General features: G+C 32.8%; 2 protein-coding genes across 4 annotated transcripts; one reads left to right on the forward strand and one right to left on the reverse strand.

Annotated features, from left to right (window-relative positions):
- Positions 1-976: 976 nt before the first annotated feature.
- LOC107621326 (uncharacterized) lies at positions 977-9,280 on the reverse strand. Of its 2 annotated transcripts, none has more exons than XM_088484997.1 (18): positions 8,865-9,280; positions 8,090-8,259; positions 7,813-7,962; positions 7,094-7,237; positions 6,315-6,375; positions 5,853-6,163; positions 5,152-5,283; positions 4,950-5,069; positions 4,161-4,247; positions 3,898-4,029; positions 3,626-3,749; positions 3,417-3,542; positions 3,094-3,228; positions 2,639-2,778; positions 2,354-2,494; positions 1,714-2,040; positions 1,400-1,585; positions 977-1,271 (listed from the first exon to the last, which is right to left on the reverse strand). In XM_088484997.1, the coding sequence occupies exons 1-17, from the start codon at positions 9,109-9,111 to the stop codon at positions 1,502-1,504; spliced, it is 2,631 nt and encodes an 876-aa protein (XP_088341123.1). In that variant the 5' UTR covers positions 9,112-9,280; the 3' UTR covers positions 977-1,271; positions 1,400-1,501. The 2 variants fall into 2 exon arrangements, with proteins under 2 accessions (XP_088341123.1, XP_088341121.1); XM_088484995.1 differs by having other exon boundaries at positions 1,393-1,585.
- A 141-nt stretch (positions 9,281-9,421) lies between these two features.
- LOC107622273 (mediator of RNA polymerase II transcription subunit) lies at positions 9,422-12,591 on the forward strand. Of its 2 annotated transcripts, none has more exons than XM_016324143.3 (8): positions 9,422-9,755; positions 9,917-10,082; positions 10,475-10,922; positions 11,141-11,200; positions 11,293-11,361; positions 11,466-11,509; positions 11,600-11,795; positions 11,888-12,591. In XM_016324143.3, the coding sequence occupies exons 1-7, from the start codon at positions 9,464-9,466 to the stop codon at positions 11,772-11,774; spliced, it is 1,254 nt and encodes a 417-aa protein (XP_016179629.1). In that variant the 5' UTR covers positions 9,422-9,463; the 3' UTR covers positions 11,775-11,795; positions 11,888-12,591. The 2 variants fall into 2 exon arrangements, with proteins under 2 accessions (XP_016179629.1, XP_016179628.1); XM_016324142.3 differs by having other exon boundaries at positions 9,428-9,755; positions 11,902-12,591.
- The last annotated feature ends 3,120 nt before the right edge of the window (positions 12,592-15,711 follow it).

Genomic DNA, 15,711 nt, shown 5'->3' on the forward strand with positions numbered 1-15,711 from the left:
TCGTATTAGTTATGAAAACTAATATCATCCTTATAGTACAATTACATTATTTTAAAACATACAACATGAAATAATGAAATATAATTTAATTAATGCGCACAATAAAAAAAATGTGAAACTTATATAATAGCAGTCATTATTTCAAAACATATAACATGAAATAATAAAATATAGTTTAATTAATGTGCACAATAAAATAAATGTAAAACTTATAGCAGTGAAATATGAAAAGCAATAACAATTTTCTGTTCTAAGATACTATACTAAATTGTAATTTAAATTTATAATTATTAAATAAAAATTTACAATAATATACTATTTTTATTATATTAGCTAAAAATAATATATTTTAATATTATTTTTTAAGATTACTAACATTAAATTTTGATATAATTTGAACAAAAATTTTAATGTTTTATGTTTTAAATTTTTTTTAATAGAACAATCAAATTACTTAACACAGACATAAAAAAAATTATTATTTTTATACATCTAGATATTCAAAAAACACAAACAAATTTTTTTAGTAAAACTTTAACAACTCATAAAAAGTTAATAGAAGGAATGGTTATAGATCAAAGTGATAGACAATATATAAAATTGTAATAATAGTATTTGGTAATAATTAAAGAGAAAATGGGAGGTAAAAAAGAAAATGAAAAAGAAAAACAAGACAATATAACAATTGTGATAAGATAATGAGTATAGAAAATAAATAATAAGAAAAAATAATAGTGTGATACAATAAAAAATATAATAATAATAATATAAATTAATAATTTTAAAAATATAATAAAATTAAATATAATTTAATAAATTAATATAAAATTTAAAATTATGCTTGAAAATAAAAATACTTTGAATATAATGTTTTATCTTTATTTTAAATTAAATACTGTTTTTTTTTTTTTTACCAAAGACAGGAATAGGGAGACTCGAACCTACGACCTCTAAGTGAGTATGGAAAACTATGCCGTTTAAGTTATAAATATTTATAAATAATTACTAGCAGTCTAGCACAGCAAGAGATAATTAGTCACATTCCGTATATACAGAAATGGGATTTTTTTCCCCAGTATTCCACACGTATGCTACTCCCTAAACCCTAAACTGCTAGCATACCTCAAAATTGCTAACAAACCGAACTTTCGAAAAACTAATAGGCAGTTGAATAGTTGATAGTGGCAAGCACGAACTCAGATTTCGTAAAACTGATGCCAAAATTCCTCCGGCGAAGTCTATCCTTAATCAGTTCCAATCTGGGAGTTTCCCTGTAAAATCAAGACGAAAGGATTACACATAAGCAATCCAAAAGGTTTAAAGAAAGAAGAGGATATAGGAAACTAAGTCAGTTATGTTCGTAACTTGAATGCAAATTATAGATTTATTTACCACAAACCATTTTCCAAATCCTTCTGCCTGCCATGAGGAGTATGTAACAAACTATTTGCAGCTTGAAAAAAAAAATCACATGAACCAGTTTCTCCCTCCAAAGCATCCTTTATCTCAATAAGATTTTTAGTCGATCATATGTGCATTTTATTTTATGCCTTTCTTCAATTGTCATACTTATCTTCTCGGATGACTGCATAAAGACAGAAAAAATAAGCAAGGAAGGACACTACTGGAGGGAGAGGGAAAAAATAGAAAAAGAAGAAAACTAAAACCAGCAATCAATAAGGATGTTCATCTTCATCAAAGTGTTAAACATACCTGTAAAGAACTAACATTCTGTATAACGCTATCAACACCTTCCTTGCATGAAGACATTATCTGTTGCATCTTGAGATCCTTGTTTATCAACAGAAGTACTGAAGCAACAGCATTCACCCTAACCAACCAGTTATTGGGATGTTGAGTGCAATTATCAGATATTGGCCACAAACTACTTTCAGCTACAGCTGATCCCATTGTCTTTAACACTAGATTCAGAAGTTTATGACACCGATCAAACAAGAAAAAGCAAGGTAGGAGATAGTAATGGACAGTGGTTAATTGAGTGGAAGATTTGCACTGCTCATCATAATCTTCTGGAAGGCACTGTGGGACAGTAAAAGACATAATGAGCTAAATTAGATTCCATTATTATGCTCAAAAGTTGACATACTGTTTTGAAGATCTTGTACAAAAAAGGCAAGGGTTGAAGGAAATGGAAAACAGAGATAAAAACAAATTGCGAATCCCTATTAAATAGGATAAGATACCATATCAGTCAGTCATGTATTTCAAAGATCTAAAAATTTTGACTTTTAAAACAAAAATAAGAAGCAGCAAAATAAGGCAAGTGGCAACATCAAGTGACAACATCATCATATAATGTTTGATGGTCACAGGATTTTCGACAGCTACTCACTTGTGCAGCATCAATCAGATATTGGGAAAGATAAGTGCCTAGTGTGATAATACTTTGTTCAGAAAGTCTCGTTGGCTTGGAATCAACTGTAACAATCATTCTTAGGAGAGAACAACTGTTATCCAGAGGAGGCTTTAGCAGCTGTAATAAAAAACTGCTATCAGAACTGATGCTGCTAAGGAGCATCTGAATGAGCAAATAAAAAACACCAGGAAACCGTCAAAGGATAATAGGTTCTTAAGCAACAAAAATCAGTGTCACACACATATTTGTGTGTCAACTTACTATATGATCAATTATGACTTTCTCTATAATATTTAGAACAAGATAATTGCCACCAATTTGTGCCATATATGAGCAGAGAAGAGTTGTCATTGACTTAATCGTTTGACAGAATATGTCACTCTTCAAACCAGAAGAACCTTCTGCAAAAGAAAGAAGAGAAACATTGTTGATGCCATAAGATTTCGAACATTAGTTAAAAGATTGATAAGCATAGCTAATTCAATTATATACTACTAGATGACTGAATTACATTTGATTTCAGTATGGAAGTCAACATAAGCTACCAAGCATTGTTATAAAAAGATGTCAGTGAGTAAACATTTTTCACATTACAATGACTTTGCTAGCACAAATAAAAAAAGTAAATATATATATATATATATATATATAACTAGTTTTCATATGTTAAACAAGAATATATGTTATCAAACGTTTTAAGTGAGTCTGTAAACTACCAGGAGAAACTTTAAAACGAAGGACCAAGGTGATGAAGATACTCAAGTGATCTGCAATTTTTATATGCCCTTCCCTATAGGCTGAATGAAGAATCTCAATGATACGGAATAACACAGACGGATCTAGTTCAGGACCTGCAATAAGCAAAAGAACAATAAGTATCATCATAAGCTTTGAGCCGAATCCTACAAAAGTCGCAATGGCTACATTGCAAATTAAAGGATGTAGTGAAGAAAAGAAATGGACAAAATAATTGTTCATAGTTGGATTTTAAAATAATAAGAAATTGACCCTAAGTTTTAAACAGGGATGGTGAGCTTACTTAAGCAACAACAAGCTATTGACTTTAAAATAGGCAAGTCCAGATGAGAGAGATAGTAAAGGCAACACAAAGAGAGCTCTTGACATTCTCTAGGAAGCCTCACAAAAGAACCGGAGCATTTCTTTCCTGCAAGATGAAAAAGCATTGTGATTGGAAGCTAATAACTGTGGGTAGTGTATTACTGGTAGTGATGGCAACAGCATGTTTACCTTCTTCTCCTTGACATGTGCAATAAAAATTTTGCAACTTGTCTTGGATGTCATCATACATGCAAGCAAGTGATGAGTTTGAAAAAGCACGTTGTCCTATATGAAGTTGAAGACGCAAAGCAACCTAGAGCGAACACTTAACAGTTTAGGGCCAATAAGTACTAAATTGGAAATTTCAGATCATAAATGCTATTACTACAGCATAATTAATCTCTATAATTTTGTCAAACTCAAGGATGAGAACTCATTTTCAAAATAAAAATAACGATTACCTCAGAGCAGGCTGGGTGATTATCTCCAAGCTGGATCAGCAAAAGAGGTAGCTCCGCAATCCAAGCCATTAAAGATTCTTGAAGTTTTAAATTTTCTGGATTGCTTGTCTCCAGAGAAAGCATGGCTTGGATCTGGAATTCAACCAAAAATAAAAGAGCAATACTTTAGAAAGAGAGATGCGTAGAATTGCCAATACAAAGATTGTCCTTGACCCAAGAATTCCAAATATTTCTCTCCGAGATAGAGACAAGGTTAAACTTACAGGAGTTAGCATGTCTTCGATTGCAGATAGACAGGCCAATTTCAATAAGGAACCCGGTTTGCTTTCCCTGAATATATACGTAAATGCCTGCAAGTTCCCATGAATTCCAATTTACAATAGAACACATGCAAACCTTTTATAAAAATATTAAAGGAGAGAGAGGTTGGGGGTGGAGGGAGAGGGAGGAAATCTACACTTGCTGTTACACATGTCAGCAGCAAGGAAGATCAAGGGGGGAATGGGAAAAATACTCCTTTTCAAATTATGAAAAGGAGGAGGGGCAAGAAGAAAATGAGGTCCAGGGAGTAGGAGGAACCAAGTTTTAGGGAGTTTGTTTGAGGTGTATAAATAGAAAAAGGAGGGACTAATTGGGAGGTTAGGAAAAAAGTAGAGTAAGAATTGGGGAGAGAATTGGCCTCTCAAATGCCAAATATTGTTTCTGTTATTTCTTATACATACGCAAATATACACTAACATAATACAATTCTTCACTAATTTAGGAACTATCACACTTATACTCACTTTTCTGTATTCCACCGTCTTCTATTTCTATTCTCTTCTACTAATTCCTACTGCATTTGTATACTGCTTCTACCATAATTGTGTTTTACATCCTGTTATATCTGGGAGCTTTACGCTTAAATACGCGGAGTAAAAAAAAAAAAGACTTAAACATGGTACAGGAAAATAGGAAATCATAGAATTTAAATATTCAGAAACTCACTGTATTCAATAAATTGCTTCCAACATAAAAAAATTGATCTTCAGAATTCTAGTAGGAAGTAAAACCTGAAGAAGACGAGTTGTCCAATAGCTTGCCCCACGTGAAACAAATTTTGGAATAAAAGGAAGGAGCTGAATCAAACGCTTTTCCGAGACAGCATTATCAGATCGTGCACCTTCACATACCTGCATGCTAACAATTTCAGTCAAATTCAGTTGTAGAATGACCACTTTTCAAATTCATGAAACTTAGAATTATGTATTGAACCTGCCCGAGCAGTGCATGTTCCATAAACTCAAGAAATTTCTCCAACAAATCAGGAGGAAGACAGATCCATTCATTTAATTCAAAAAATATTTTTGCAACAGCCATGTTCAAGTCAACCAATCTATTGTTATCCTGGAAATCACAGTAAAGGAAAGAGTTAGTTTATTTGAAATTACAATTCCTGCTCCTTCCCATCTTATGCCTCAAACGGAAGGGGATTACTAAAAAAAAAAAAAAAAAACACATACACAGAATAATTTATAGGGAGAAAGTCTACATTTAATTTTTAAACGTACTTGGCCTCAAATCCCTAACAGACCAAATATGAGTTCTAACTTCATATGTTCAATGCATATACATACAAGAAGAGGAATTCAAAACTGCATCATTTAGTTTCCGAATTACTCATGAAGTTACAAGGCTAGAATGCATCAATTATATACAAACATATATTAGCAGACCAGTTGGAACATTAGACTGGTCCTTATCAAAGAGAGGTAAAAAGAAACTTAGTAAATCCAATAAATAAACAACTAACTTACCAAAAAAGCACTACTTTGACAAATTAAATCAGGTTTACACTGAATGGGTTAAAAAACAGGAAACTATCTATTCTGAATAATTTTATTCTCTTTAAATGCCAATTTGACAACTAGTCGTGTCCTGCCAAATCTGAGGAAAACAAATTAAAGAATGTATACCTTTTCTGAAAGATGATGAGCTGGACTGAGGGGGAAGAGAGGAAATAATTTCTTCAACAGTATAGAAGAGATTTTAACATCCCACATAGCCCCATTAGGTTCACCTTCCATACTTGGAGATTCTGAATCTTTATCAGCCCCATAAACAAATGACCTGATTATAAGATCTATGCCATGAAGAATAGATAGCATACAGCCAAAAGACTTTCCTTCAATACTTGACATAGCAGTAATCGATGGAGTAAATTCCAGGAAACTATTTATTAATAATGGCGCTATATCCCTCAATTTCTTTATGATATGGGAAAAACCTACACAAAAATGTATAGCATAGAACAGAACAGTCAAAAAATTATAACTAATACAAGGCCCAACAAAACCTTTTAGACATTGGAAACTAAGCAAACTGATGTAATGCCAGTTAATTATTATCCTTTCAAAATCTGAAATGCGGTTTCATACCATTGGAGCTCCTAGGCATGTCATCATGAAAAGCATGCAATAATATTCGATCATTCTCATTCTGTTAAAAGAGAACACATCATAAATGAATTGGTAAAGCAAAAAAGCCAAAAATGACTGGCGAGAAACAAAGGCTGCATAAATCACAGCAAGAAAAACAAAGCAAGTAATATGAGGAGTTTTTCCAAAAAGGAACCTACCAGCATCTGAAAAGCCAAGAATTTAGGATGTGTTTTGTTGTGATTTTTGTAGTAAAAAATTACCCTTTCCCATATTTGTGAAATTTTTGGAAAATAATCCAAATCTCAAAAAAAAGGAAGAAAATATTTTCATCTTTTCTATAGAAATTGGTAAGAGTAGCTTCTGAGAAAAATAAGATTTTAGATTTTACAATCGTATAAAACGGTTAAGTTGTAAAATGATCTTTTTAAGAATACGAAACAAACATATCACCCATGATACTCAGTTCATTTTAACAAATTTCAAGCTAGTAATGTGTATCGTGATATGTGTAAAGATTGCATCAAAATGTACCACACACTTTCAGAGTTGTCAATTCCAGTCGCATGTAATTTAATCAGTTAAAGAATAAAGTTGCAAGGAGAAAATGTCATGGATAGAGAAGAATTGCAAAAATGCCAAAAAGGTTTATGCCACATATAGATTGATACTAAAGCTCAGAAGCTTAGAAACAAGAATGATGCATTTACAATGTCATAGTTCATCCATGTCAAAAGGAATAGACAGCATATTCACCAAATCAAATGAATACAAGATACCTTATTAACCAAATTAGTTTCTCCTTTATTCCATGGCAAGAGTGACAAGCAGCGGATCAATCCAGCAAGGGCATCCTTTAGTTTTCCTCGGTCCTGGGAAAAGTACTGGTTCTTCCTTAGAATATCCTCATAATTCTGAAAAATCTGTTAACCATGACCAAGGTAACGTAAATTCTATGCCCCCATAATCCAGAAATAGGACAAAGACAACAGCAAAATAAAATTCAGGAAAGGTTTTGAAGGAAAAAAGTACGAGAGTCAATAGGTAAATAAAACTGGATAGGAATTAGATAAAGAGGTTATATTACAAAATCTAATTATTATAAGCCAAAGGAAGTACAAATGCAATGTAGTGTGCATTCTACAACCAATAAGAAAATTGTGGCAATGCTATCTTAAGCAAATTTCACAGTTTTTGCCAGCCGAATATGTCCAAATTCAATTAAAAGAACACTATGAATAATAAAAAAATTAGAATATGTTGAAAATAAAAGGAAATAAACACCAAAAATATTTTAATCTTTTGCCAGATTTTAGTTCTAGCCACTAAACGAATTTCTATCAAATGACATGACATATTGAAGCATTAACTTATGTTTCTATTACTACTATATATTTATATTATACTATAATAATGGATGCTTCTTAAAACAAAACACATCCATATGAATCTCGTGTCAATCCCAGCATATTGTTAAAGAAATTTATTAATGATATACCTTTTCTGCAAAAGAAGAAAAGGAAGGAGGATAAAACAGGAGGACGAGGTCTAAGAAATCAAATGCCATGATCCGAATGTCAAATGAAAAATGTGTCATAGCATTAAAAATGTAAGCCATCAATAAAGAAACGATCAGCTCTTGATTATCCTACAAAACACCAAAAGAACCAAAGTATAAAATAAGGTGAATGCAATTCAAAAGACAGTAATATTTCATGTAATAAACTAATGACAATTCGGGAGAAAATTAATTTATCAAACAAATTAGACAGTACCTCTTTACACCCAGGTAAAATCACTGATTTAAAAAGATCATACAAAGTTTTTCGGACCACCATATCATCATCACCAATACGCTCACGAAGTTTTTCAATGGCAGCATACTTATGCAACTTCATCTCTGTTGGAAACTTATTGAATAAATCCTTAATACCCACCAATGCATCTGTATTTTAAGGGGGAAGTAGAATATTAATATCAGTACATGAGAGCTACACAACCTAAACGAATATTCAAACATGGTCAAAGGAAAGGGGCTAAAGGTTATTTTCAGAGGTTGAAGAAGTATACAGTATATTCGAATAGGATCGCCATCTCAAAGAGATAGTCAGTGTAACTTTTATAGGTTGAGTATCCAAAAATGCAAAATAAACTGCCATCTTAATTTTCATTTTGGCAGGCGGTGGAATAATTGTAAATACAGTTACAGTGATTCAGGCTGATTTCATTTGAGGCTTAAAGCCTTAACCCAAACCAAACTCAACTTAGTTGATACTTGGATTTTAAAAACAACCATACCACGGGAACTTGGAAGTTACCATACCAATCCTATCAATGATTCTGGTTCAGGGTCCAGTTACAACTTCAATGTTCTTAGTTCATTCAATCTGTAACACTAGTCTATTACTCATAATAACACAATACACCTTACGATTCTGTAATTCATAGAATTATCCAAGTAGTTCATACAAAATTCACGTTATCTGTTCTCCAAGGTGCAATATGCATTCGGCAGAGATCATTAAAACACATATCAAATGAGAAATATACCTCTCCGAACTTTGGCATTGTGATGAGATGTTTGCTGAAGAAGCTCTTTCAAAGTTAAACCTTTCTTGTTCACCGCTAAGCCGGCTTTATCCGCCGCTACACTCTGCTCCGGAAGAACAATCGCTTTAGATTTTATTTCCGTGTTCGTTGCATTCTTAGGCGGCGGCAGCTTCTTCCCAATCTTCCGCCGTATTTTCTTGAAGTCCACACCACGAGGTTTCTTCGAGTTCGCTTTGGAACGAGTCATCTTAGGTTATTAACAAAGCACAAGAAGAATCGAAACTAGTTCAGAAAACAGTTATGGAAGCTCAATGCATTCAGTTTCAGGTTTCAACAGCAAACACCGTTCACCACTTCGCGCGACGACACAACAACGGAGGAGGAAGGTGATTATCAGCTAGGTATTTTATTTCAGCATTAGGACTAAAACGGCGCCGTTTTTAATCGAATGACGGAGGGAAGTGATAAGTAATTGGGCCTAATGGGCTATTGAGCCCATAAGGATGGCCCATTAAGCCCAATCCTAGGTGTACGAAAGTACTAACGGAGAAGGATCCAAGTTTTCTTTGTTGGGATGTGAAGCTCTGAAGACTGCGCAAATGCAACAGAGTCAGCAAGCCCCACCACACTCGACCTCTACTCCTCCTCCTGCTCCTCCGTCGTCCACTGGTGGCTCAGCGGCTGAGGCTCCGCCGAAGCAGGTGGCGCTCGCGATGGACAAGCTCGGGGAAGCCGAACGCATCATTGCCGACATCAGGATCGGCGCCGACCGAGTCCTCGAAGCTCTATTCGTCGCCGCCTCACAGCCTCACCACGGCACCAAGCCTCTTCAGCTCTTCCTCAAAGAAGATGCTTGTATGCGCCGCTACCTTCAGGACCTTCGATCCCTTGGTACTTATTTTGTTTTCCTTTCTCCGTTTACTGCATTTTATTGAATCTTCGTTCCTTGCTATCTGGATTAGGGTTTTAGGAGTTTAGGATTTTAGTTTCTGCATGATTTTTGTTTCTGAGCTTGCACGTGAGAGATTTAAGCTTGATTTTGATTTTGTTAGGGAAGGAGCTGGAGGAATCTGGAGTTCTCAGTGAATCAGTTCGGTCGCGAAAGGATTTTTGGGGATTGCATATGCCGCTGGTTTGTCCTGATGGTGCTATGGTTGCTTACGCTTGGAAACGACAGCTTGCAGGGCAAGCCGGTGCTTCCGCCGTGGACAGGACTAGGTTTGTTTTTATTTCTGCTGTAGACAGGAATTTAATCTTTTGTAGTTCAGTTGGACGAATAATATGGAAAAGGAATGGAGTGAAAATCAATGGAATCAACCATCTAGTGTTTTGTTTTGAATTGTGTTGCATTATGTTAGAAAGAGAGGAAAGATTGAAGTAAATGCAGGGAATGATTGATTCATGCATACTCTAAGATCATGTCTGCAGTTTCAGTACAACATTGTGTTGATTTTCTTCTTCAACAAGTGGAAGATAAATTAGCTTCTAATGTCTTCTTTATTGTGTTTTTTTGTGTATTATGATTTATAATATCGTACTCTTTTCCCACTTCCCAGTGCTGCTAACTCCTGCTACAATGGCTGCTTACTTTGACTTTTGAATGACTTCAGGTTAGCTCTCAAGGCCTTCACTGATCAGAAGAGGCGTTTTTTCCCTCATCTTGATTATGGTCTTGAAACTAATGAATCAGCCTCAAAAAAACGTTGTGGATCAGTAGAAAGTACAGTGGATCCTAAGGAAGAAAGTAGTTTTCTTAAGATCCTGCCAGATGTTCTGAAATCAGTAGAAAAGGAAGTACCAAACTTGAAAATTTCAACTTTTGAGCGATTGGACTGGTTAAAAAGAGCTTCCACACTTACTTCTTCTACAAATGAGAATTCTTTGGAACATAATTATCCTGGTTCTAACAAGCTAAGGTTAGGATCACTGGGCAATGTTGCTGCTGAGAAAATTGCGGTGATAGAGATGTTGGTGCCATCGACATTCAGAGTTGTTATTGCCTTGCATCCTGCTGGTTCTACTGATCCTGATGCCGTTGCATTCTTTGCTCCAGAGGAGGTATACTAAGTAACGTTACCGTGACATTAATCAATATGACTTAAATAATGTTTAATTGGAATGTGAATTTGTTGGTTATTTATGTTTTTTTTTTAATATTCTGGACTCTGAGTTTTCCCATTATTAAAATTTTTTAATGAAATTTTTGCATCCATGAATTCCACTGTTGTGTCATTGCTTTAAGACCATGTTTATTTAAAACTGTACAACTTTTACAGAGCGGAAGCTATGTGCATGCCAGGGGGTTTTCAGTGCATCATGTATTTAGACATATCACGGTAATGATCTTTGTTGCTAACCAATTCATGCATCCGTTTAACAACTCCTTGAAGTCATTCTTATTTTAGGTATTTTTGGTCTTCCATTGTAGGATTATGCAGCCACAGCTCTGCAATATTTTCTTGGGAACCAAGTTGAAGCGTCTCTGTATTGTCTTTTGGTATGGAAACTATTCTGCTTTTACAAATAATGAAATGCTTATTTTGGTTAGAAGCTGTTCATTCCTGTCATGGTATAATTTGCTTTCTACCTTTTTTGTTGTAGCACTGGATTTGCAGCTACCAGACTCTGTTTTCAAGACCATGCAGGTTTCATTTGCATTTTCCAGAACATCTAGTTTTTCATATCTTGGTGTAGAATTACAAGCCCTTTTTTTTTTTTTTTTTCCTGTGGTGCAGCAAATGTTCCCGGCTACTTGCCGCAGATAAACAATCAGCTTTTCTGCTGCCTCCAGTGCTCCGTCCTTATTGGCAGTTTTCCTTATCAAAAATTTTGTCAACAATTTCCTCAAAAGACCATACTTCAGATATCACTCCTGCTTATCATGTTGGCTGCTTCTCCGAGGAATTATGATTGTGTACAGCATTGATTTAGGTAAGCTCAGCCCAATTATATTTGAAGCTACAAAGAGTAAGAGCTCCAATTTCATTGTTGTATTTCTATTTATTTTTTTTTAAATCTTATAGATTCTGATCTTCAGGAAGCTGATCAGTGCTTGGCATATTGTATGAGCATCAAACGGGCAACAGCACCTATGAACGATCTATATCATGTTAATCTAAAGACTAGGAATTTTTGGATCCAGAAATTTCCTAACCAGTTTGATCATTACCTCACGACAACCGGTTAGTACAAGACAGTTATGACTTTCATGAGTTCACGATGGAAATGCCAGCTGATTTTACATTTTAGAAGTTCTTTTAGCTTAAGAAAATTATTACACTGTATGTTTAGGAATATATATCTGCTTTAAGAATCATACTTCCTACTCTCCTGTCAAAAGAAAAAAAAAAAAAAAGAATCATACTTCCTACTCAACTCTTACCTGCTCTGCATGTACTAGTTTCTCCATCCAAATATAAAGTTTAAGGGGGGCCAGTCTTTAGGATTGAACCGCTTGTACAGTTATATTGTGATGGATGCTATAAACATTCTTGTATAAGTCGATGATGTACTGGTTCTCTAAAGCCATCGCAGCAGAGCTTCATAGTTGTACACTACTACAAAATTAGCTTTTTTTATTAGCTATTTCATCGTAGGAGTTGAATTAATTGTAATTAGTGAAAAATTTCAAGTTTTGCTGCTTTAAGAACAGTTGCTGTTCCCAAGTACTGTAAACTCATTGTGCGTAATTGTGGATTTTATGTATATGGAGAATTTATTGCCGTTATACCTTTTTTTTTTTTTTTGGGGACATGTATTGCCGTATACTTTTCCCTTTTTTTGGTATGGATATTGCCGTTATACTTTATCATTGGTGTCTGAGTACTGGGCCGAAATCGAGTATTATTGTGTGATGATTGAGGACAATACAATTGTGGGTTTTTTTTTTGTTGGAAATCAGGAAACCCGACCGGACCAAAACCCAACTCGACACCAAAACAATTCCTATCTCTGACTATCCCAAGACTAGTTCCTTCCCTTGTAACGTTGAAATTAAAACCCATTAACATTGCACAGAAAGAAAATAGGGAGAGAAATGGAAACCAAGGAGGCTAAATTCTAGGGTAGAGTACGATCCGGGTATGTCTGTGGGTAGGGTACGGGTTTAGGGTGTATCTTATCTTACCCTACCCTAATCTCATATATAACACATTTTATTATAAAAATAGGTATATAGTGAAAGAAGTACAAGTTGAATTCACAACCTCCCTTATATAATGACTTAAGGTAAGTGAACAATCACTAAACTAGTTAGTTAATTTAATAATTTAGAGCATTAGTTTCTTATTTTTTATGTTATTAATATGTATAAAATTTGAAATGATTGAATTTTATATTTACTTTAAAAAAATTTGATATTTCTGCGGGTGGAGTAGGGTAGGGTAGGATTTAGAACTTTAGGGTGCGAATAGGGTTAGGGTTGAGAGATTTTTAACCCGCGGGTAAGATTAGAGTAGAATTCAAACCCTATCCTACCCTACTCATTGTTAGCCCTATAATTCTTCTTGCTATACTACGCACACAGGCTTGCAAAAAGTTGCCTTTTTCTAGGGAGTGAACTACTAGTCACGAAAAAATGTAATAAAGAAATATATTTAGTAGATTGTAGCAGAGGCCAATCCTGCTTGTTCAATATGGGCAAAACTGATAACAAATGTTTGTATCTTATATTCGGTCAGCATATTCAATGAATTTTCCTGTGGTTCTCGGTTATGCAATTCATCGGATACAAGGATAAGTCAGAAACCAGCCATAGGATAAAGACGAATAAGGGCCCGTTTGGAAACTCTAGAAGTAGCTTTTTTTAATTTTTGACTTATGAAAAGTAGTAGTATTAATGTCGGGTGCAATTTTCAAAACCAAATTGCAATTTTCTAAGAAGCTATTTTGGAACTTATAGAAAAGTTAAAAAAATGACTTCTCTCATAATACTTTTATTTTTCATTACATTTCTTTAAAATAAGCACTTTTAAAGTTAAAAATTCAAACACAAAATAACTTATTTATAAGTTACTTTTAACAGAATTATTTATTGTTTAAGTTATTTTATCAAAAAGAGCTTAATTAAGTTAGTTACCTAAACTGGGCCTAAGTAAAATAGATTCTAACGAGAAACCTGGGATTTTCTTGCTTGTCCGTTATAAATAGTCAATTTTCAGAATGGCAAGTGTTGCCCAGTTTGAAAGATTTGAAAGCCCCAAGTTGTAAAAAATTATGTCATGCAAGTTATTGACCATGCATCCCTAATAAATAAGCTTTAGCTCTTTGGATAATTTTATCAAAGAAAAATAATACCATACTGATCCATTAACTTTCCGACAATTGACTTTATTGATAAATTTGCATAACAGTCAAAAGTAACACTGACGGTGATTCGTGCGAAACAGCTGGGTACTTCAAAAGAATAAGAAATGGAGAAATGATAGTGTGATTGGTACTCGGTGGATTGAAATTGAATTCCGACAAGATCGATGATGAATTCCACACAGAAACAAAAAGATAATTAGATAAAATAAATCAATAATTGCGTTCATTGATCTATCTGTTATTCACCCAATTCATAAAATACGCAGAGATAAAATTTGTCACGAGCAGGAGTGATAAGCCAGCTGTCGACATGCGTGGCGCAAGCCGCAAGGTTCATCATTGAGTTATGAGGTAATTGGTCGTCGTCCGAATTCTGTTTATGATAAATAACATAAACAAATTAAATAGTCTCTAATATTATATTAATATTCTAAAATAAAATAGCTTACATATATGTTCTGAATGATTGTATATAAATTAAGTCAACATTTTTTAATAGTAAATCGAATCTGAACAGCATATATACGAACATATGTATATAATAAATCAAATTAACTTAATTTAATTTATTATTTGTATAGAGTATTAATATTTATTATTTTTAAATTAATTATTTATTTATTTTATATTAATTTTAAAATATAAATATTAACAAAAAAATATTTTTTATTTAAATTTAAATAAAATATCTAAAAATTTATTATCAGGTCTTTTATTTAAAAAAATTAATATAAAATATAACTTTTTAAAATAGTATAAAAATTTAAATTTAAATTTTTTAAGAGTAAAAAATAAAATATAATTATATAATATAAAATAACTAACTATATTTATCCAATATATAATTTAATTTGACAAATAATTAAAATATTATATCATTTAAATTATCATTTAATTTGTAAAATTAAGTATAGAATTTATTGTTCTGATAACGTTACTTCTAAATTATAATTCAAACTTAAATTTTTCATAGCATAATGTTATTAAAGGATAAGTTTTATACTTAATTTTACAAATTAAATAATAATTTAATTGATATAATATTTTAATTATTTTATATTGTATAACTATATGTTATTTCTGATTTTAAAAAAATTCAAATTTTAACTCCTATGCTACTTCAGAGGGCTATACTTTATATTAATTTTTCAACATCAAAATTTTCGATAATAATTTTTTTGATATTTTATTTGAATCCAAATGAAAAATATTTTTTTATTGACGTTTATGTTTTAAAGTTAATATAGAATAAATAAACAATTAACTTAAAAGTAGTAAATGTCAATACTCTATACAAATAATAAATTGAATCAAGTTGATTCGATTTACTATATCTGTGTTGTTCAATATAATCCAATTGATTTAATTTACTACTAAAAAATTGATCCCATTTATATAGAATCATTCAAGATATACATGTAAACTATTTTGTTTTAGGACATTGGTGTAATATTATAGCCTATTTAATTTGTTTATGTTATTTATCCGATTTTTATTATCAAAAAATATGAAAAAATAATTTTTAGTTAGTTAATATTAA

The sequence above is a fragment of the Arachis ipaensis genome, chromosome B10 (genome assembly GCF_059453495.1).
Source record: "Arachis ipaensis isolate K30076 ecotype BB chromosome B10, ASM5945349v1, whole genome shotgun sequence".
Taxonomy (NCBI): domain Eukaryota; kingdom Viridiplantae; phylum Streptophyta; class Magnoliopsida; order Fabales; family Fabaceae; genus Arachis; species Arachis ipaensis.